This window comes from Gambusia affinis, linkage group LG08 (assembly GCF_019740435.1).
Source record: "Gambusia affinis linkage group LG08, SWU_Gaff_1.0, whole genome shotgun sequence".
In the NCBI taxonomy this organism is placed as follows: Eukaryota; Metazoa; Chordata; class Actinopteri; order Cyprinodontiformes; family Poeciliidae; genus Gambusia; species Gambusia affinis.
The window spans coordinates 28,834,473-28,858,944 of record NC_057875.1 but is presented as its reverse complement, the minus strand read 5'-3'; the positions used below and the strand labels follow the sequence as shown (position 1 = coordinate 28,858,944).

The following is a 24,472-nucleotide window of genomic DNA, read 5'->3' as shown; positions in this document are numbered from 1 at the left end:
TTTGTCATGGGGCCCAAGATTCCTGGCAGCGCCCCTGGTAAGTTGTATAAAAGGACATAGTTTTTTGCTTGTTTGTTTTTTTATTTATCTCATGTGGCCCACACTCCTTACCGGTTAGAGGCGGTAATACTCACCACTCAAATTTCAAGAAGAAGAACACGTCTAAATTCACACAAAAATGCAGCTTGTAATCAAGATGTATTTGTGTGTGTGTATAAGTGTGAATGTTGTTCTGTGCATTTGTGAATGTCGATCTGAGTATTTGTGAATTATAAGACTGTTTTAGCTCCATATTCAACATAAATAAAAATATAAACGTTTTCAGCAAAGTTTCTCTCTCGCGTTCCGAGAAAAGACTTCCTGGCGAACGCATTTACGTGATGACGTAGGTACGTGGCGACTTACAGCTGCATTGTTGTGGGGGAAGAGAATCCCTATCTGCCGCTGAGCTGTGCCACTTCCTACTGATATTTTGTTGTCCAAACGGTCAGTAGTTATTCACATACATACGTAAAACCACAGGAACAATCCCCGTCGCCCTGGATACCAGTCAGTCACTTCCACTCGGTTCAGCTAGAGCCACGACTGCCGTTGGATGGAACGGCCCGACTGTGGATTTCACTGCCGCTGTTATCTACAGGCCGCGTCGCCATTGCTACCATTTCTATAAACTGAGCTCGTGAAAAAACAGAGGTAAGTTTTTCTTCATTTCTTCGCTGCTCATTTGTGAAACTTCAGGGAAAATAAAAATAGAAAGTCACGTTCTAAAGTAAAAAGACCATCTCAGTGGTGTCAATATCTTGTCACCATATTTCCTCTCTGTGCTAGCATGGTAACGTTAGCCTGATTCCTGGACGGAGTGTCCTTATGTTTTCAGCTGGCATGTAGAGAGGCCACGGACTGTCTGGAGGGCATGATCAGGTCGTCCTGACTGGTAACTCTGAGGCATCTCTGTCTGATCGCAGAGATGACACGTTCTAGATATTGTTTTCAACGCTTTATTTCTTTGAGGTTAGCTCCGGGTCAACTTGGGTTAAGTTGACGTTATTCCGCAACAATTAGAGCGGCTCTAGCCAGGGCCCCGCAACCAGTAGGAAGGTCGCCTTAGGCGGATCTGGAGGCCGGCTGCTCCTGTTTGCTTGGCTTTCATTCGTCCAGTGAACGTTTCGTTTCCGGTAGTCAACCAAGGCTTGTTTATTCATCCAGTTAAAGGTGTAGGAACAATCATGGAAGAAGCACATTTAAAGTGGGAGTTTTTAGAAGCCATGCATGCTTCCGTGTTCTATTTTCACCCTGTGCAGGGCGCTGTTCAACACATGGCTGACAACACAGAGTGCTAATCCTGCAACTACCAGCATCCGGTCATTGGAGATGCCAACCTGTTTTCTTTCCCTGTCATATTAAATAAAGCACACTTTTAAATGTGTACACAGCCAGGTCAATCTTAAATATCCAACTCTTGAAAATTCTGCATGGAACAACTCAAACCAAAACATAATTACTTTTTTGCAGCCTTATATCACAATTACACACAAGAATTAACTAATCTGGATTTTCCTCATTAAACATTTTGTATGTAAATTTCATTTTATTTTTTGAAATGGAAAATATGGGAACATTAAGACATGTAAAAAAAAAACAACAACATTGTGCAAACAGCCTCCTTGAGATTAGCTCATAGCCACAGATCCAGCTTAATGTTTGCAGCAGCCTGATTTGTGTGTTGGTTATTGTTGTCATGGATGTTGCCTGGCCAACCACTTACTGCAGGGTTGCCCATGTTCAGTCCTCAAGATCTACCATTCTACAACTTTTAGATGCATTCCTGCTCTAACACAACTGAATTAAATGACTGGTTTTCTTCACCAGCAGTCTTTCAGCTATGCAAAGGCAACACAACATTGGTTAGATTAAAATGTGTTGGGCCAAAGGACACATCTAAAAGTTGCTGTAGGTCGGCCTTCGAGGACTGGATTTGAGGAAGTCTTGACGTAGAGTATGCATGTTCAAAATTTAATTTGTTGTGGTGCGTTTTTTGCTGATGCCTTGTAGTAGGAGTGTATAGTAGACAATCCTTGAAGAAAAGCTGTTATAGGCAGCAAAAGACTCAATACTGGGGTGGAGGTTTGCCTTCCAGCAGGACACCCACCGTACATATACCCCCTGAGATAGTATGGGACTGTTTAGCTCAAAACTTGTTCATGTTGGAACAACATAGTTAAAGACTCAACTAGAGCTAAATCCATTTGAGTCTTTGGTTGAGCTGTTAAATATTTATACTAAGGCTGTTGTAAACAAAAATTTTATTAATGGAGTAATCTATCCATTATTCTTACGATTAATCGAGTAATTGGATAAAAAAAAAATCAAATAAAATATTGGTAACTGGCACAACACCAGGATATCAAGATCAGTCCAATTTCTCATATTTGAGCTTCCCTTACAGTTACTTTTCTGTAGTTTAGAAAATTAACCTGTAACAATAATAGCTCACTTTCTAAGTTAACCTGAAGAAAAGTTATACAAAGACCTGAAATTATATTCAATTTAATAATAAAGAGGCAGGTGTAATGCTAATTAAGGCTAGGCGCCTGACTACGGCCAAATATGATAATAGGCCGTCAGAAAGGTTCGGCTGAGGAGCCCATGTGTGTGAATAAAACGCCATCAGACAGAAAGTAAGTTTGTTATTGTATTCAAACTTATATGTTTGCATTTATTTAGGAAGGTATTCTTTAATAATGATGATAATAATAATAATAATAATAATAATAATAATAATAATAATAATAATAATATTTTCCTATAAGTATAAACAATTAACACACCAAGAAGGCAACAATAACAAACAAAAAAACCCTAATGGCACCCAAGAGTTTTTTTCTCTTATTCAAGTTTGTTCTTTTGTATACAGGGTGATTAATGGTCCATCAATCAATAATCCGACTGTTTTTAGTCCATGATCCAAGGCAATAGGTCTTGAAAAATAGTGGTTTGGTTCAATGAAGTCCTACCGCAAAGCTGTGGTGAGCCAGTAGCTCGCCATTTTGGAATGAATCAGGGGGTGGAAAAAACCTGACCATCGAGTGGTTGCCAGAAAACACCCAATATAATTCTTCAGCAGTGTTAATTTGGCTCGATTCAGCAATATTCTTCAGCAATTTTGGAAAACGCCAACAAAAGCAGCTAGCCACAGCAGCAACAGCAAAGGAGAGGATCCGAATTCACTTCTGACCTGGACCTGGTCAGAAGTGTGCCGTCGGTTTGACCCGCCAAAGCAAAATACGGGTTGATTATTTTGTGCAGGTTACACAGACTCACAAATACGTAGGCCTGTCACGATAACAAATTTTGCTGAGCGATTTATTGTCTCAAAAATTATTGCGATAAACAATAATATTGTTGAAGACCTTTTTACACTAATTTAATGGAAATGACGTAATAAGGTATGCGATTTCATGCCAAAGATAGATACACTTTATTTTCAGAAGAACACTTAACACTGGAACTGATAAACAAAACAACCAAAAACAAAACTAAAATGGATTCTGTCTCCATTAACAAAAAATGTACGGTAAAAAAATAAAAATAAATAAAATAAAAACCAAACATAAAACCAGAGTGTAAATAAATACTACATTCAACCAAAAGAGTGCAGATTATGAAGTCTGTATACTATTCTGCCCTTCAGTAATCAATAGATTTAAATAGAGAAGATGGGCACATCCTACTACCTGATGCAATAGTTCACAGTACACAATTTTTTTTTCCCCAATTTTTTCCTTATGACAACCTTAGAACGTTGGGCGTTCTAAGGTTTATAACCTATCGTACTGCAGTGTGTGGTATGGTACGCTTGCGATTTTATAACCTATCGTACTCCAGTGTGTGGTATGGTACGCTTGCAATTTTATAACCTATCGTACTCCAGTGTGGGGTGTGTTACAGTAGATCGCCGTGTCTGCTCTGATCTAAATCAGGGGTTTTTCCCAACTGGGAGCGTTAACGCAGCCTGTTGAATGCAACAGGTAGCCCATCAGAAAGTGTGGATTCCTCTCTGTGCTTTCTTAGGGGAAATTATGGAGGGAATCCCAAACAGCTGACACGGCACAACCAGAAGTCCAACGGACATTGAAGATGATATGTGAAAGCAACATTAATGTTTATTCAACATTTCGTGCAAAGAATATAGAAATGACGAGGGGAGGAGTTACAGCGAAATTGCTACCGCAGTTGATAAACCCAGTAACTTTTCAGCTGTTCTTCGTTAACGTGACATAAAAAGGTTATAATGATTTTCATTCAGTCAGGACTGACATTAGCCACATGCATTGCAGGTAGATTGTAGTAAAGCATTGATTAATGCCTGGTTTTAAAATAAGTTAACTAACTTGTAGCCATTATCGAACGGTTATACCTAGGATTTCTGTCGGATGATGTGTGGTCTCTCAGGTTTTTAAAATGGGCCGACAATTGGCCGACAGCTCTAAGATCGTGTAGTTTGCGCTGGGCATTACACTAAAGAAATGAGGAAGGGAGCGGTCAGTGGAGAGCACCAGAGTTGAGCCTTTTTTCATTCAGTGTCATCAACAAAAAGGAAAAAAGGCTGGAAGAAACAATAATGGCGATAATTAAAATGAGGTTGATAGTTTTAATTTATCGTATGATTAATTGATTTATTGTTTATCGCGACATGCCTATGTGTGAATGTGTGAACAAACTATGATGGAGAGGAAAAAACTAAATCTTCCAACAGCTAAAAGCTGACCACTTCCTTAAAAAAAAAATCTACGTTTTTGGAGGAAGTTGCGCTCAGTGGTTTCTTCCAAGGTCTTAGTTTCATTTCCTCCAGTGGTTCTTGGTGCAGTGCCATCATAGGTGGGGGGATGATGGGGAGATTGCTCAAAGTTGGTTGGTTTGATACAGTACAGTGTTAAAGAGAACTGCAGAAGCTGAAAATAGAACGAATGTTGCAATTTGATTGGTTTGGAATAAATGTTTGGGAGCTTTCGTACTGGTTCTGGTAAAGTCATTACTAAACTAGTGACAACTACCACTAGTTGCCATGACATACAGTGAAAACTAGTACAAGCAGATAAATTTTTCCAATAAAAGGATGTTGTTGAAATGAAAATGAGTTTGATTATGTTCCAACAGCTGTATAAAATACAGATCTGTGTTTGCAATTAGCCTAAAGCAGCAAACAGCAAGACATTCACCTGGTTAGCTGAATATGTTCATTTATATATAGTGATGTGGCCTGTCACGATGAAAAATTTTGTTGGTCCCAGAAATAATTGCGATAAACAATAGTATTGTTATTTTGAGACCGTTGTTAACTAACTGGGATTAGCCACTGTTCACTTTCAGATCCTCTGGTCCATGGAAGATGGTATTGGGGGCACCCCCCACAAGATGCCGCCCGGAGCAGTTGCCCACATCACCCAGATTAGAAACCACCACCGCACCTCAGTGATTGTTTGTCAATTGGGCGGTCCCCAAGCAAGGAAATCAACGTTCACCAATGCATCTAAAATGCATCGTTACATTTTAAGTACAGATATGTTGGTTGTATTGTTTAGTTTGTACTCCATCCATCCATCCATCCATCCATCTATCTTTTTCCGCTTATCCGGGGTCAGGTCGCGGGGGTAGCAGCTTCAGAAGGGAGGCCCAGACTTCCCTCTCTACAGCCACTTCTTCCAGCTCCTCCGGAGGAATCACAAGGTGTTCCCAGGCCAGCTGAGAGACATAATCACCTCCAGCGCGTCCTGGGTCTTCCCCGGGGCCTCCTCCCAGTGGGACGTGCCCGGAACACCTCACCAGGAAGGCATCCAGGAGGCATCCTGACCAGATGCCCGAGCAACCTCAACTGACTCCTCTCGATGTGAAGGAGCAGCGGCTCTGCTCTGAGTCCCTCCCGGATGACTGAGCTTCTCACCCTATCTTTAAGGGAGAGCCCAGACACCCTACGGAGAAAAACCATTTCGGTCACTTGTATCCGCGATCTTGTTCTTTCGGTCATGACCCAAAGCTCATGACCATAGATGAGGGTGGGAACGTAGATCGGCTGGTAAATCAAGAGTTTCGCTTTCTGGCTCAGCTCTCTCTTCACCATGACGGACCGATACAGCGCCCGCTTGACGGCAGACGCTGTAACAATCCGCCTGTCGATCTCCCGCTCCCTTCTTTAGTTGGTACTGTTTTACAAAATAGCAGCTCCACAGGTACAGTAGTTCACCATGGTCATTCACGTTTCCCTGGCTCCTGCACCGGGCTTTATGCTACGCTCTGTCGGAGGAGGCCACCTACCACCATTACCTCAGCAGATAGCTGAAGTAATCTTGAAGGTAGACTGCGCTCCTCGAGGCAACAGCCACTTGCCTTCATCCAGAAGAGCGAATAGTGTAAATCGTGTGTGTGAAATTTCTAGTTAATTCGCGCAGACATGCACAACTTTTGTTATGTAACGACTTGACACAAGAAATGTAAAATTTTTTTACTGTTGTCACTTTGGTGTCCTGTGTGTTGGGTTCAAGCTGAGTGGAGAAAAACTGACGCTTTAAGCCATCTCTGTATTTTGCTGTTACCAAGGAAGCAAGTGGGGAGAAGGAACTTGAGATACCAGAAGTTTTTTGTCATCCAGTCTTTTTGGTAGAAAGAGAGAGAGACATCAAAAACAAACAAGCAATATTATTGCCCTTATTTTATTATCAAGCTCATTTTAATTGATTTATTGTCTATAGGCCTGTCATGATAGCAAATTTTGCTGAGCGAGTGATTGTCTCAAAAACTATTGCGATAAACGATGATATTGTTTGAAGATCTATTTACATTATATTAATGGAAATGACGTAATAATGCATGCCATTTCCTGCCAAAGATAGATACACTTTATTTTCAAAAGAACACTTTACGCCGGAACTGATAAAACAACCAAAAACAAAAATAAAATGGATTCTCAGTGTCCACTAACAAAAATGCACTTGAATAAAAACACTAAAGTGTAAATAAATACTGCGTTCAACCAAAAGAGTGCAGATTATGAATTCTGTATACCATATTGCCCTTCAGTAATCATTAGATTTAAATAGAGAAGATGGTCACATCCGACTACCTGATGCAATAGTTCACATTACACATTAGTTCACACCTACATTTTCCCCTTATGACAATCTTAGAACGTTGATCGTTCCAAGATTGTTGCTCCTGTAGTGTGTGGTGTGATACGGAGGATCGTCGTAGCCACTCCGATCTAAACCAGGGGTTTTCCTCGACTGGGAGCTTTAATGCAGCCTGTTGAATGTGACAGGTAGCCAATCAGAAAGCGCGGATTCTCCTCGTGCTTTTTGAGGGGAAATTACAGAGGGGAATCCCAGACAGCTGACAAGGTGCAACCCGAAGTCCAGTGGACATTGGAGATGATATGTGGAAACAACATGAATTTTTATAAAACATTTCGTGCAAAAAATATAGAAATGACAAGAGGAGGAGTTGGAGCGAAATTATTACGCAGTTGATGAACCCAGTAACTTTTCAGCTGTTCTTTGTTAACGTGACATAAAAGGTTATAATGATTTTCATTCAGTCAGGACTGACACTAGAGCCACATGCATTGCAGATGGATTGTGGTAAAGCATTGATTAATGTATAATGACTTGCAAAATAATGACTTGCAGCCATTATTTTGGACACCACATGGCACGATTGAACCAGATTGAACCGTTATACCTAGGATTTCTGTTGGCTAATGTGTGGTCTCAGGTTTTGAAAATGGGCCGACAATCGGCTGACAGCTCTAAGATCGTGTAGTGTGCGGTGGGCATTACACTCAGGAAATGAGGAAGGGAGGGTCAGTGGAGAGCCCGCAGATGAGCCTTTTTTCATTCAGTGTCATCGACAGAAAGAGAAAAGGGCTGGAAGAGACGATAAACCCGATAATTAAAATGACGTCAATAGTTTTAATTTATCGTTTGATTAATTGACTTATTTTATTGCGACAGGCCTAATTGTCTATTGCAACAGGCCTACTGGCCATAGCATTGTTCACCAACATTGTTGCATGTTTTCCTTGGGTCATCCAGTCCTCGTCTGTTGAACATTGTTCTAAGCCAGTTTTTCCCATCCCTGGTCCTCAAGGTACACTGCCCTGCATGTTTTAGGTATTTCCTTGCTTCAGTCCAGCTGATTTCAGTTGATGACTGATTAACAGGCGTTTGTTGAACTGCAATCAGTTGAATCAGGCACATTAAAGCAGGGAATCCTCTAAAACTTGTAGGACAGTGTGCCTTGAGGACAAGGGTTGGGAAACACTGTGTTCTTCTGTAAAAGGTTTTAGTCAGGCTGATGAAGACATCCCTGAAATTTTAGAAAATGTACTTGGACTCTTGGAGGTACTGAATATAAATGTATGCATTCCATGCCCCACCTTATTTTGAAAAATTTCAGAAAATCATGCATCACTTCAACAGTATGAGCTGTTTGATGTTGATCTATACACACTCTCAGTTAAACACATTAAAGTTTCTGTCTTAATGTGACAAATGTGGAAAAGCTTGGTGTGGGGTGTCCATAAAAGAATCTTATTTAAAACCTCTAGCATCTTGCTAAAATTTACATGTTGAGTGGCTAAAAGAGATCAAAGCTTTGTGGAAACACATTCTCACTTCAAATGTTGTCATCTGAAGGCGTAAGTAAAGTTGCATTCGATTCGAGTTGGTCATTGTGTCATATTTTGTTGTATCAGGCCAAACTTTCCTGTTGCTCCAGAAAGCTTGCTAACGATCCACAAGTGGTGTTCTTCACTTCTCTGCCATGCCATTACATCAGTAAGTCGTTGATAGTTACTTCCTCTCTTCTCTACAGAATCCTGATATCTTCATCATGAAGAAAAAATGCAAAAATCGGCGCTCTACCACGCTAAAGAGGGAGTCTTCTCCTATCAAGCCCTCCCCCAACAGAGAGACTCTCACATACGCACAAGCTCAGCGAATGGTGGAGCTGGAAGTGGATGGCCGAGTGCACCGGCTCAGCATATACGACAAGCTGGATGTCATCGTCGACGACGACCCTATGGCTCAGGAGATCTTGGAGTGCAATAGTAACAAAGAAAACAACGAGAAGCCCCAGCAGGTTCTGGTTCGCTCTGTACGTCTCAAAATGAACCAGCAGAAGAAGAGTGGTGCTCTCACTGCTTCACATGGCAGCAGCTTGGGCAGCCTCCTGGAGCCAAAGGTCAGGATGGTAGAGTACAATCTGCCGGTGGTGCCAAAAAGGCCGGCCATGTATTACAAATACTCTGAGAGGACAACCGAGGAGCTGGATGAGGAAGTGGAGTACGACATGGACGAGGAGGACTATGCCTGGCTTGAGATCATTAACGAGAAGAGGAAGAGCGAGGGTATTGGCCAGGTGTCACACAATCTCTTTGAGTTTCTCATGGACCGCTTTGAGAAAGAGTCGTTCTTAGCTACACAGGGCCAGAGTGACCTGCAGTCACTTGTGGATGAAGATGCTGTTTGCTGCATCTGCATGGACGGAGATGGAGCTGACAGCAATGTCATTCTCTTCTGTGACTCGTGCAACATCGCTGTGCACCAGGAGTGCTACGGCGTGCCGTACATTCCAGAAGGTCAGTGGCTGTGCCGTCATTGCCTACAGCGTCCATCACGGCCGGCTGAGTGCCTCTTTTGCCCAAATCGTGGAGGAGCTCTGAAAAAGACAGATGATGATCGCTGGGGCCACGTGGTTTGTGCCATGTGGGTCCCCGAGGTTGGCTTCTCTGATACAGTTTTCATCGAGCCCATTGATGGCGTCCGCAACATCCCCCCCGCCCGCTGGAAACTCACATGCTACCTGTGCAAGGCCAAGGGCGCTGGGGCCTGCATCCAATGCGACAAGATCAACTGTTATACCGCATTCCATGTCAGCTGCGCCCAGAAGGCGGGCCTTTACATGAGGATGGAGCCTGTCAAAGAGTTCACAGAGTCTGGGACCACCACCTTTTCTGTGAAGAAGACTGCCTACTGCTGTAGCCACACACCCGAAGGTTGCGACCAGCGGCCTCTCAATGTCTACGACGAGCTCCGTCTCAAGAACGGAGCCTGTCACAAGCGGGCAGAAAAGAGGGGGAAGCCTCGCTCCAAAAGCTGGCAGAAGAAAAAGATGAAAAAAGCAGAGTCAGAACCTGAACTAGAACCTGAAACCCAAGCTAACCCTGGGCCCAGTGTCACTGCATCAAGGTAATTGATCCCAGACTCTCTCTCTCTCTTTTTTTTTTAAGAACATTTTCAAAGCAAAGAATCCAAAGATTTAGTGAGAATTAGACAAATCTAATGTTGGAGATGAGAAGTGTCTAATATCCACAGTTTAAGGTGTTCTGTTAGTAAATGCGTCTTCCTGTCTGGCCCAGTTTTGATGCAATCTTGAACCAGGTAGCAGTTCAGAGGAAGCGGCAGTTTGTTGAGCGGCTGCTGAGTTACTGGGTGCTGAAGAGGCAGTCGAGGAACAACGTGCCTCTGATCCGCCGTCTGCAGGCCAACCCTCAACCCTCTAAAGCTCAGCAGCAGAAGGTCAATGCTGCCCATCACACTCACACCCTCAACGCTTCAGTGTCCTCCTGATACTGACCACAAACCTTGTGTGATGTCTTCAGGAGCGTATGGAGACAAATCAGGCTCTGAAGGAGCAGCTGAAAGTGTGGCACCGTCTGCGCCATGACCTGGAGCGAACCCGGCTGCTGCTGGAGCTCATCAGGAAGCGGGAGAAGCTGAAAAGGGACGAGGTAGAGTCAGTCACTCCGCTCTCACTGTCTCAGTGCTCCATTACTATTCAACAACTTTCTGATGAAATCTGCTCAAGTATTCCATTTGTCTCACAGATGTAAATCTAGAAAATGTTCTGTCTTTTTAATCTGACTCCATTACCCTGAAACCCCGTGAATAAAAAACAGTGCAGCTGATTAGCTTCACTAGGTCTTTAGTCCATTAGTCTATTACTGGCAACTAATGCTCCAGTAATAGACTAATGACAAACCAGACAAGTCCTTCTAGTTACTTCAGAGATAGACAGTAAATACCACAGAAAAAGAAAATAAAGACAGATTGGAACCCCTGCAATAACCAACCAACATCTGGCTCTTTGATGTCACTTTTCCAAATCTGGCCTTTCTAGTTGAGGAGACAAACAAAACCTAGAAAAAGCCCTTTTTTCCAGCTTGTCTCCACATTTTAAAGGATGTTTAATTTTCTGTCCATTTGACCTTTATGTTGTACTTTGTCAATCTGTCACAAAAAACTCCAGTGTGAGAAAATGCAAAAAGCTTCTATGAGGATAAAAAGTATTTGTCTGCTCTGATTTATTGGTTTAATTAATCAGTTCCTGCAGCAGAATGATTGTTGTGAGCAGATGTTCTGTTATTCTCTCTGCAGATAAAGCTGCATCAGTCAGTGCTGGAGCTGCAGCTGACTCCTTTCAACATCCTGCTGAGAGCTGTGCTCAGTCAGCTACAGGACAAGGACCAGTACAGCATCTTCGCACAGCCTGTCTGCATTAAGGAGGTTTGTAATACTTAGTCATTCTTCTGACAAACTGTATGAAATAACTATCCAGATGCAACAGCTGTTCTGTCTGAAAGTTTCATTTACAGTCTCTCTAGAGCAGTGGTTTCAAACTGCAGACCACTCCCCTCGAGGGCCAGAGTCCTGCAACTTTCAGATTTGTCTCACCTCCGACACATTGGAATTAAGTGGTTAGCCACCATCTCTAGCATGCAGTCCTGCTCTCCAAATCTCTGCAAATGAGCTAACGTTGAAGCTAGGTGTGCTGAAGCAGGTTGAAGTAGGACTCTGGCCCCTGAGGACTGTAGTTTTAGATGCCTGCTCTACATGTCCTCAGACTTGTGTCTTTTATGCATTTGCAGGTCCCAGACTACCTGGAGCACATCAGTAAGCCCATGGACTTCTCAACTATGAGGAAACGAATTGATTCTCACAGTTACTGCAGCCTGGATGAGTTTGAGGATGACTTTAACCTCATAATTAGTAACTGCATGACGTACAATGCCAAGGAAACATTCTTCTACAAGGCGGCTCAGAGGATGCTGGACCACGGAGGGGTCATCCTACGGAGAGCTCGCAGAGAGGTGGATCGAATTGGCTTTGACTTCCCCAGCTGCTTGCACTTGCCAGAAGCCCCGCAGCTGGAGGCCCCAGCTCCTTTCTCCTGGGAGGACGGTGAGTGAATGCATCCTATAAGGAAAGGAGTAAAGCAGGAGTTAGCAATAATCATTTAACAATTTTATGGAAGGTGGACGTGGGGGGCAAGTCCACCTTCCATGCCCTCTAGCAGTTTAGAGGGCTACTAGACCATCTTAAGTTCATTTAGTGAACAGAATAAAAACCTAAGATTAAAGAACAGAAACTCTCTTTCATACTAACCAACCGCTGACCCTATCCTGGATAAGGAGACTATCATCTTAACTTTTATTGTGAAGGATCTGCTGACAGTTGTTGAGAGTCTGAACTAACCATAACCCCCACACAACTGGAGTTATGGTTAGCCAAAACACAGTAACACTGTCATGAGATCACTGCAAGCTGGAAGCTCTAGTATCTAATGCATGGACAACTGTTCCTACTGAAGCTCATGTCAGCAGCTTTGCATGCTGGATGTGAAACAGCTGATGTGTCTCCAAGATGAGAGCCATGAATCAGCGATATGAGTAAATATATCCCTGTCTAAACCCTCCAGCGGTTCAGACAAGGTGATGTTCTGGACTCGACCCTGAAACCTGATCCCCGACCCAAAGCCAGACCCAGACCAGTGGTTTGGAGGACTTTGACTTAGGGCTGGGCAATAACAATATACATCATAATCAATATTAATAGAAAATAATAGTAGCACTCTGTAGGGGTGTCCCGATTGATCGGTCGATTTCTATGAAAAAAAATATGATCGGTGATTGCCTTTCACTGTTTCTTATTGCAGATCACAAAAAACCAATCACCAAAATCTCATGCTTTGCAGCCTATAGAGCATATCTTCCCCTTTACTTCACACTACATAAAGCCCAGTTCACACTACACGACTTTAGAATTGTCGGCCAATCGTCGGCCAATATTCAAACCCTGATAGACTATGCACTAGCCGACCAAAATTGTAGGTACAACGCGTTCGATCGGCCCGATAGTGCAGTGTGTGGTGTTCAGCCAGCCACACAGCAAGAGTGTGGCTGGCTGAACGCACCACACACGAACTGATTTCTCACAGACATTCAGATTCCAGACCGAAAATACAGAAAAAGCCCACTGTATTTGTCACGATAAACGATAAATCAATTAATCTTACAATAAATCAAAACTATTGACGTCACTTTAATTATCGGCTTTATCGTCTCTTCCAGCCCTTTTCTCTTCCTGTCGATGACACTGAATGAAAAAAGGCTCAACTCTGGTGCTCTCCACTGACCCTCCCTTTCTCATTTCCTTAGTGTAATGCCCAGCGTACACTACACGATCTTAGAGCTGTCGGCCGATTGCGGCCCATTTTCAAACCCAGAGTGATCACATATTAGCCGACAGAAATCCTAGGTATAAGTGTTTGATCGGGTTCGATTGTGCAATGTGGTGTCCAACAATGGGCACAAAATAATGGCTACAAGTCCAGTTAACTAATTTTAAAACTAGGCATTAATCAATGCTTTACTACAATCTACCTGCAATGCATGTGGCTCTAATCCAGAATTCAGTATTTCAGAAAATTAGAATATTACTCAAGACCAATGCTATCTCTTGTTCAAGAGTGACTTGACATAAGGAATGTCGCAGCTGAAACCCATGCCTTGCATATAACTGTGTGGTGAATCACACACAGTTATGTGATTCATAACTGAATCACATATCCCATAATTGGGATATGGTTATCCCAATTACTTGTCCGTTTTTTTTCTACCACATCCCCCCCCCCCATCAACTCTCCATGAATGTGCTTGAACGCAGTTCAAGCAGACCTGTCCAGTTTCTTTAGCAATGACGTTTGTGTCTTGCCTTCTTGTGCAAGGTGTCAAAGGTCATCATTTGGACAACTGTCAGGTCAACAGTCATCACTATGATTATGTAACCTATAGAACTGGACTGAGACAATTTAAATGCTTTTGTAGGTGTTTTGAGTTAATTAACTGATTAGTGTGTGGCAGTGGGAATCTTCAATATTGAACCTTTTCACAATATTCTGATTTTCTGAGATACTGAATGAGGAGTTTATTAGTTGTCAGTAATAATAATCAACAGTAAAATAAATAAACATTTGAACTATATCAGTCTGTATGTAATGAATGAATATAACATACAAATTTCACTTTTTGAATGGAATTACTGATTTAGATCAACCTTTTCATGACTAGGCCTTTTCATGACTCGCAATAAACGATAAATCAATTAATCGTGCGATAAATTAAAACTGTGACGCCATTTTATTTATCGCCTTTATCGTCTCTTCCAGCCTTTTTTTCTTTCTGTTGACACTGAATGAAAAAAGGCTCAACTCCGGTGTTCTCCACGAACCTCTCCCTTCCTCATGGTATACAGACTTCATAAACTGCACTCTTGGTTGAATCCAGTATTTATTTACACATTGGCGTTTTTATTAAAGTACATTTTTGTTAATGGAGACTGAGAATCCATTTTATTTTTGTTTTTGGTTGTTTTGTTTATTTTATCAGTTCCAGTGTTAAGTGTTCTTTTGAAAATAAAGTGTATCTATCTTTGGCAGGAAATCGCATGCATTATTACGTCATTTCCATTAAGTCAGTTTACAAAGGTCTTCAAACAATATTATCGTCTATCGCAATAGTTTATGAGGCAATTAATCACTCAGCAAAATATGCAAACATGACAGGCCTAATTGTCTGTGTTAAAATATTAGCATTTATAGGCCCCTTATGCCCGGGGAGGCCTGATGGAGCTGCTGACTTCATTTGGATTAAACAGAAATGCAAATTATTGATATTCAATTTAATTGTATTTTTTGATTTGTTATTTTTAAGACTAGTTGTGGGTTTATGCAGTGTTACCCAGTAACATTTTTACACTTCCTGTCTATTTAGCATCTTTTAATCCAAAAACACGGTGGACCGCCTCAGCGCCCCGACCACCGGGGGGATTTCTGGGGGAAACCCTGCAATAAATGTTGTTCCACCTCATGATTGTGTCTCACTTGTTGCTGATTCGTCACAAAATAATACAAATTTTAGATCTTTGTGTTTGAAGCCTGAAAAGCCACAAAATGTTGAAAAGGGGGCCGAATACTTTCGCAAGGCACTGTACATTTTTTAAGCTATTATGATTATTTAGTTGCTTAATGTTCCAAGAAGGTGGTATTCAGCACCTTCTGATCACTTCTTTTAATTCACATCAATTTTGTTGTGCGTCATTAGGTGAAAATAAAAGTTAAGTTTGTATAATTTTGAGAAAAGCTATTGAGTCTTGACCCAGTTTGTTGAAGGAGACCAAGGTCCGTCTGTCTGTGTGTGTCTCTCTCTAGCGGTTTCTCTCTCTCCGACTCCCTCTTTCTCTCTCTCGGTCTCTCTGCTTTCAGTTATAGTGAAAGCAGAGACAGAGCACTTTAGTGCTCTGTGCTATATATAGCGCTCTATATAGTCCTTTGTTTATTTTGGATATTTAAAATGTTTTCATGTGGTAAATCTGTCGGGTCAGCACAGATCAGATGGGAGATGAAGACAAAATGATGGTGCTGTGCTGTTGTTTCTCAGTGGACCGGCTGCTGGCACCCTCCTACCGTCAGCACACGCAGCTGGAGGAGCAGCTGAAGGAGCTTCTGGAGAAGCTGGACCTGAGTACGGCCATGAAGCACAGCCCGTCCCGCACCAAGAGGCTGAAGCTCCTCAAGAAGACCATAATGGAAGTCCGCAGCCAGATTGGCTTAAAGAAATCATTTCCACATCCACCACTCCCTGCCCTGGATCTCCCACAATGCTCCAGCAAGTGTGAGGAAAAGCTGGGTCCGGCAAGTCCATTAGTTCCCGTCCCTCTACCGGCATCAGAGCGGCTCAGCTCCTCATTTAAGCCTGACGTCTCACCAAGTGGCTCAGTACCCCCCACTCCAAAGCCTGTTGCCCACCTGTCAGAGCAGGCTCCCTTTCAGCTTGATGACAACACCAACTCCTCTACCTCAAAACCCCCTCAACCCACCAACAGGCCCCTCCCAGGCCAGCCGCTGCCCAACAGGAACTTGCCTTCTGAATTATCAGGTAGCTCCCCCCAGCGCACAATCTTCCGTAAATCCAAGAGTGCTAGCCCCCAGAAAGCACCCATGACCCCAGAGCTGCCTGCTGCATCGCCACCCCTCCTGGGTGCCAAAACCTTCCTGTCGGTGGTGATCCCTCGCTTGGAGACCCTGCTGGTCCCCAAGAAAAGGACCCGCAGCAGCAGTGCTGAAGACGAGGAGGAAGAAGAGAAAGAGGAGGAAGAGACGCCGATCAAACGTCTTGGCACAGGTTGAGCTTCACATAAGCACAGTGGTCCTTGCTGGTGGCATCTGCAATGTTCCTGACAAGTGACATGTGATGTGTGTATTTCTGCTTCAGGGTTAACCAATGGTTTCTTGGTGGAGGAGAACTTGGATTCTGTGTCTCCACGCATTCTGGAGCCGCGGCGGCGATGCGCCTCAGAGTCCAGCATATCATCTAGCAACAGCACCATCTATGACTCCAGGTGGGTTATGATTGGAGTCATGACCAATGATCTTCCAACTTAATTTCTTAAGTATTTCTAAATGTGGCTCTCATCTGATCTCTTCCAGCACTTTCATGGTGCCTAAAGGTGTAAAGGGTCGTCCTACGGCGGCGAGGCGAAGCACTGTAGACGACCAAAGTTCTGTAATGAGCTGTGCTGACAATGGACAATTCCCAAAGACTGCCAAGATTTCTTCAGGTGAGAAAAGCCTTGCTGAAACAGATTTCCCCAAGCAAACCTCTGCTACCTTTCTAATTGTTGCTAGGATACCAGGATAGCTCATGTTATATTTCTTTTGCTTCGTGGTTTGATCTGTGTGAACAAATAATGAATAAAACAAGATGGAGGAGATCATAAGCAAGAAGAAACTTTACCAGTTTATAGAATCAGAAAAGAAACTCTTATTCCTCACTCCAAATGTAATTCAACATGTTTTTTATTAGTCATAGTAATATTGTTGTAAGAGGGCACAAGGGTGCTGAAATTATTTTTGTTTGGAATGTGATCTGTCATGGTAAAATTCAAGGAGAAATAATTTGTCTTCAGTGACCAAAATATTAAGACAATTAATGCTGAAACTAATAAATTGGCCCTCAGATTGGGCCAAGCGTCAGACTGGAGTCCCCCATATCCCAATGATATCCCCATATCATTGGCTTATTTTGGGGGGTTGTGCTGAGTAAATAAGCTTTTACGTTAATATGAAAACAAACCTTTACCTTTCCTTCCAAATAATAACCATGTTTATTTATACAAAATAATGATGTAAACAGTGACATGTATAAGATGTTCAGTAATTATGCTCAAATTTGCATAAACATTAACTCGTACGCTGCAGAAGTCTAAGAATCTAATATTTCCAATCTCTAGTCTAGTCTATTCCTTTAAATGCAAAATTCATCTACTTAAATAAGAGTAGCAATAATTACTAAAGCAAAAGAAAAACGTACACAGCAGTAAAACTACTCATAACTAGTTTTTCCTAAAACGCCGCTCAAGTAAATGTAACCAGTACTACCCACTTTTGAACATAGACAACAAAATCAGTAGTCTAATCTTGTTAACAAGCTTATATTGACTTTAGCTAGTCATTATCTGCATCCAACAGTGTTATTTGACTCTGTTAGTTTGAAGTGCTGTGCAAAAATATTTGCTTTTTTCTGGTTTGTTGCCATGATTCTAACACACATCTGTGCTGCTCTGCACAGCAGCGGCATGTCTCTGTCACTGCTCACAGGTTAAAACCGGCACTCATGTTACGTTTAAAGGAGGCTCAGAAAAATGCATTACGACATGTTGGCAATGGATGAAACAATTGGAAAGACTGAAAAAAGTGCACGTGACAACACTCACAAATATGAGAAATGCGAGAGCCCCTACTGTATCAAATCGAGATACGAATAATAGAAAGTTGTCCACTTTGAGGTTTAAAAAAAACAAAAAAAAAAAAAACAGGTTCCAGTCCATGTCTGACTCTGGGTCTGTAATGCCACCCAATGCTTGCCTGTGCCACCGGGCCTGCATCTGACCCACTGCCGATGGAGGATATGTGGAGCCAGGAGGGTCCCCTCTGACCGGTCACTGGTCTCTTCAGGAAGCATCCTGAATTGGGTTCCTCTCCTTCTCTGATCCAAAGAACGGATCAATTTCATTTGCTTTGCAAGGGAGTGAGGGAAGGGCTACGGCACACACTGGGGAAGGGGTGTGGCTCTATAGAGCAGCAGGAGCATTTCTCTGGTTTTTACTTGTCTGTTTTTCTGATTGTGAACCAGAAAAACACCCCTTCGCCCCTCTTCTCCCTCCCTCCCACACACACTCACCCCATGTTTACAGGGCTGGATTTGGTCTGTCCTCTTCACACACATAGCAGTATGATTCAGCTCCCTGCCTGTGTATTGCTGAGTGTGTGTGTGTTTGTGCAGACAGTGTGTCCTGTTCATAACTGGCTTGTTGTTGTTCCTGTAGAAGTATGGAGTCCCACTGCTGCTTCTCCATTTGTTCTGGAGCCTCTTAAGCTAGTTTGGGCTAAATGTAGGGGATATCCCTGGTACCCTGCCCTGGTGAGTGTGTGTGTTAGTCTGTCCGTACCTCATGCCCCATCTGCCCCATTGGTCCCATCTGCCCTCTACCATTCTCCATGCTGTAGCTTGTGATGTGGACTGCTGGGTTGGTGTCGTGGCTGTGTGTAAGCAGCTTGTCCTGCTCTGGGCCGGCCTGCATGCTCTTCTCTGGTTGTGGGGCGTTTTCAGAGCAGCTCCGTCTGTCACCATGAACTGCAGATTGTTCTATCTGTAAGGGTGTTGCCCCCTTCGCTTCTAGCTCACAGTCTGTCCCGGGTCTTCACAGATCGTGAATCCCAGAGTTCGGAGGACGTCATGTCAGCACAGCAGGGTGGAGCTTCCCATTCCACCATTGGACGTTCTCAGAGCCGGAGAGCAGATGCAGTTCAGGTCCGCAGAGAAACTCTTCCTCGTCCGCTTCTTCGACAGCAAGCGCAACTGGTGAGGAGCTGAGCGTCTTGACCGCTATCACACCTGGAGCTGTCTGAAACCATACTGTCCAATTAGAATTTGCTCTACCCCTTTCTATTCTGATACCCTATGTAGAAACAGTATAACATTTGTTTCTGTGTTGGAACTCCTGACTCAGACAGATCATGTAATACTGAAGTCATTCCATAGATGGCCACAAAACTGAGTCATATTATGCTACATTTACACTGCTGTACAGCAAGTCACATTATCCAAACTGAAATTGATACTTGATAAACATTGCTAGTCTGTGTCCCTATATGCGGAAACGATAAGAGAAACAAGAAACATAGTGGACGATAATGAAGATCAAGTTGTTTATGTGCTTGCTTCAGTGGGACAACAACTTTAACATCGCAAGATATGCTACACCATTAGCATCCATGTTTACTACCACTGAGCATGCTCGCTATGGGTGACTTTACGGTGTCCTCTCTTGGGCATGTGGTACACTTTTATGTTCTTTGCAGTTCACACAGCAGATCACATACAATGACCATGCAAAATAATCAGATTTCACAAAAAATCGGAATTAAGCAGTGTGGACGTAGCCACAGGGATGTAAGGAGAGGATCTTTATAGATTCTCACCATTACTTGCCTTATGATTATGTAGCATATCCGTAAAGATAACAGCCAACCATCCATTTTCTGTACACCCTTGTCCCTACTGGGGTTTGGAGGGGTGCTGGTGCCTGTCTCCAGCAACTGTAAAGATAACAGTATATATATTAAATCAATGTAAATGATTGGTGACCAATAAAAAGATCAATGGGCTAGTTTCTCAGAAAATAAGATCCGACTCATGAAGGAGCAGACAGACTGAAGATTTGCAATTGCGAGTGCTGTGTATTCACAGTGGAGAAAATGAGGGATGCTCCGATCAGGTTTTTAGCTGCTGATTCCGATACTGATCACCCATGAGGGCCAATCACTTCCGATCACCGATCTAACAACCTGGATTGGTTGTTAATTTTTTGCTTTAGGTATAAATGCTACTATGTGATCTGGCAAAATTAAAAAAATGATCTGGTAATAAATTCACATAATTTAGACATAAAGCATGCAGAATACTTGCAGGCCGAGTATAGCAGCTATTCAGTCAAAAGGGAAACTAAAAACCTGCTATCAGTAAAAAAATATTCAACAGCAAGGTTGTCTGTACCCTAAATCGGTGGTCCCCAACCTTTTTATTACCGTGGACCGGTCAAGACTTGGCAATTTTGCTGCAGCCCGGGTATGTCAGATAATGCTTCTGATTGCTGGCGTTCCAGCTAAAGCCTTTTTTTTTTAGTTTAAGCAGTTTTGGTGATGGGGGCGCTAAAGGGTTAAAACCCCTTCAGGTTCAGTTTCTCACCTTAAGGCAATATCATGAATATAATTATGAAGTGGGCGTGGCTCATATACTATCTCACATTTGATCTTTGAACTCTGTGAAATACCTTTCCAGAAATCACTGATCATATACAGCAGTGGTCCCGAATCTTTTTATTACCGCGGACCGGTCAAGACTTGGCAATTTTGCTGCTGCCCGGGGGGAGCATAAGGGACGTCAGATAATGCTTCTGCATGATGGTGTTCCAGCTAAAGCATTTTTAAAGTTTTTTTGCCCCGATTTTCCCTTTAGGACAATCTTACAACCCCCTGCAGTGTGCGGTGTGTAACGTGGTGGTGTGTTGTACATGCCTGATCTAAAATCAGGTATAATCATCATTGTCTTGGCCTGATTATCGCAGTCTGTGAGGTTTTCCCTGACTGGGAGCGAGAACGCAGCCTGTTGAATGTAACAGGTAAGCCAATCGGAAAGCACGGTGACATAAGAACCGGAGGGGAATCCCAAACAGTTGACATGGCGCAACTGAGAGTCCGGTGGACATCGGAGGGGATATGTGGAAATGTCTACTACTATATGTAAAGGTCATTTTTATATGTTTATTATATGTGGTTCTGTTTATTCAGTTAAAAATGTCAACTACAAAAAAACATAACTCTCCTCCAAATCATAGTGCAGTAAATAGTGTGGCTGCTCCTGCCGTCTTTTATCAAATGCCTTTTCTTTTTGTTTTGTCTTTTATCGCTTAAAATGAGTCCATAAACTATCACTACTGCTTCTATATCGTCATCCATGTTTGATTATTCTAAATTCACGTATGGTATGTTGGGGGTTTTACTGGATTTTCTTCTGGAATCGGGATGTTTGTGAGTGGAATCAGTTCATGTGTGGCATGTTGCTCCTGCCGTGTGGCTGGACACACAAACTGATCAAATCTGTTTGACTTTTATCGGCTCGTGTCGTGTGTGGTCACAGAAGTTTAGAAAATCGGCCGACAATCCTTAAATTGTGCCGTATGGACCAGACCTAAAACTCATAAGCTCTTCTCCTCTCATCTCGTCTCGACCATTGCCCTAAATCTCTTTGACTTTGTTCACTATGGTAGCGTTTACATATCCCTTCAAAATAAGATACAGACGTGCCACAAAAACTAACCTTTTACTTTCGCGAAAATTTTAACTCACGATAACGACGAATGGGAGCCCTGAGCTTGTCCATCTGGGAGTGATGAGAAACACCTGAAGTGTTGCTTATGCACAGGGTGCTTGGTTTCTATGTGGCGAAGCAGTTTGAAGCTGCATTCCCTTATTAACGAGCCGGTCACCATAACATGCAGAGCTGGCTTGGAATATGGGAATAACCTACCGGGATAAATCCATTCTCCTGTCTCTTCTCTGGGCCTTTTCCCCTTCACAAAGAAACTTTCCAAAGACATCTGATCTGTTTCTTACTCATGTTGCTGCTTGTGGCTCAATGTTGGAGCGCAAGACGTAACCGAGAGAATCCGGTTAAAGGATTTTCAAAATAAAAGTTCCTCCAAACTTGAATAATACATAAAACGGAAATATATAATTATTTCTTGTGCGGTACCAATTGGTTCACAGACCGGTACTGGTCCGCGGCCCGGGGGTTGGGGACCACTGAGCTGAATTATACATGAGACAAATAAATCTCACAACACTGCATATATCAAATAATGTCAAGAAAAAAGAAAACATTCATTCAAAGTCAAATGCAAGTTGCATCAAAATAAACAATCCTAAATTACTAAATCCAAACTTCCTGAGAGCCTGGCAGTTTTGTGCTGGCTCAGATGACTGGGCTGAGTAATTCTGCAAAATCCCAGGAGGAGGCAGAGGAGTTAAATTTTTTTTCAGAGATTATCTGTCTTATGTTAGGACAGCAAAAGTTTTAATACATATGTAAAATCTTTTGTTTTTAAGTTACGTGCTGCAACTTTAAGCAACTGTTCGGTGTGAGAGCTCACTGTGTGGCAGAGGTTGACCGGCGCTACATCTGTGAAATTTTACTTCCAGTAGTGCGTCGCGGCGGTCCAGGATCGAGAACAGAACCAGCGTGTAAAACCGCCAGCTCGTTGACTTAAATTATTTTTCGGGTTATTTTTTTAGCTTTTTCATAGAAATCGGCCGATCATGATTGGTGGTTGATCGATCGGCACACCTCTAGTTTTCTGGAATTTTTGCCTTGCCGTGGAACATAGGAGTAAGTTAATACCGATATCTCCAAGTTCCATTCAGTTAACAGAATTGTTCTACTGCAGCAGCGGCTTGGATGGCATGTAAAAGAATCATCTTTATGCCCTCCAAATGACATGCAAAGGGTCCATAAGCACCACTTAGAAACAACTAGTAAAAGCTAGGAAGAAGGGTTTAATGCTGTCAATCAACCTCCTCCTGGCTCTGAGTGGTTGTTTCTGGCTGAGGGCAGAAACAACCACTCAAACAAACTACTGAGTAGTTTGATCTTTTCACAGATTATCTGTCTTATGTTGTACTACCACACCACGGTGACAGTTTTAACAAATACGTAAAACATCTTTTCTATAAAAGTTACATATTGTAGCTTTAAGAGGATCTGGTTAGGTGTTTCTGTATAATTCTTTTTGATCTTTTACAAATCTCCCTTTCCCCAGGCAATGGCTTCCTAGATCCAAGATGGCTCCGTTTGGGATCAACCAGAGCCTGGATAGAGTGAAGCTGATGGAAGCTCGTGCTTCCTCCATCAGGAGAACTGTGCGGCTCGCCTTCGATCAGGCCATGAAGCAGCTGAACTCTGTCAGAGAGAATCTGGAGGTGAATGGTGGCGGCAGCGGCCTCGCTGCCACACGCTAATCCCTGTCCGTCCCAGCAGCTCCACCAACCATCGCCTTTTACCTTCATGATCCATGCAGAGAGGACTTTCTGCCTCATACGCACAACACAAACACTCATGTTTACCCATCCCCCTGCTTGGAGTCCCACAATGACTCACTGTAGTCAAAGCTATGCAAACGAAGAGCTCAGCGTTCAGTTGGGAGGACTGAACCTGGTGAATGTGTCGGTGCTCGACCTCTGACCTCTTAAAATGTGCTGCTGTGAGATCCTCCATCTGTCAGTGTATGAGCACTGCAGCAGCTCATGTAAATATCACACACACAGCCTGACACTAATTTATTCACTCTTCAGTTTTATTTGGTACACACACTCTGATTTTGGACCTTCAAAGGTAGGTGTGACGAATGGTCGCCGGTGCTGCTGGTCCTGCTGGTGCTATCTCTACAAAGAGAACAAACATGCATACTGTATTGTTGTTTTTTTTTTTGTTTGTTTTATAACTTATTGAGATCTCCTGCATCAAGTTCTTGTTTCTGGCATTAATTCTGTGTGTGAATTTTTTTTGTATCCAAATGTTTTTACTGGACTACTTTACTATTACTTTTTGTTTGTTTGTAGATATTTATATAAGATCTATATAGAAGCTCCTAAAGTTTTAAAGTGCATCGTTGACATGGAAACCAAAAGGAAAGGAGAACCAACTGCTGCCCGTCCTCATGCTTCTAATGTCTTTTTTGAGCTTTCAGTCATGTCTCTGAACGTCACATCAGCGTGTTCTCCAGCGTAGCCCTGAAGGAGTAGAGAATGTGCCTGGACTAATTTATTGCAGAGCTGAAACCACACCTTCTACCTTATGTAGAAGGTGTGGTAAATACTACGGGTGCTCATACCCTCCCTTTTTTTAGTTGTTTTTGTTTGGACTGATGGCATTAAATGTGTGAGGTGTGATAGATGCTGATGAGTAGGCTTCCTGTTGGTCCTCCAGCCCTACTGACAGTTTGCTGTAAATACATTTGGTACTTTA

The 24,472-nt window shown here is 42.7% G+C and overlaps 1 protein-coding gene across 1 annotated transcript; it reads left to right on the top strand.

The window, feature by feature from the left end:
- Positions 1-372: 372 nt before the first annotated feature.
- On the top strand, positions 373-23,991 carry LOC122836027 (bromodomain-containing protein 1-like). The gene is made up of 11 exons (XM_044125654.1): positions 373-693; positions 8,866-10,241; positions 10,412-10,571; positions 10,655-10,783; positions 11,430-11,558; positions 11,921-12,233; positions 15,770-16,513; positions 16,604-16,730; positions 16,819-16,949; positions 19,098-19,252; positions 23,268-23,991. The coding sequence occupies exons 2-11, from the start codon at positions 8,884-8,886 to the stop codon at positions 23,280-23,282; spliced, it is 3,261 nt and encodes a 1,086-aa protein (XP_043981589.1). The 5' UTR covers positions 373-693; positions 8,866-8,883; the 3' UTR covers positions 23,283-23,991.
- Positions 23,992-24,472: the final 481 nt, after the last annotated feature.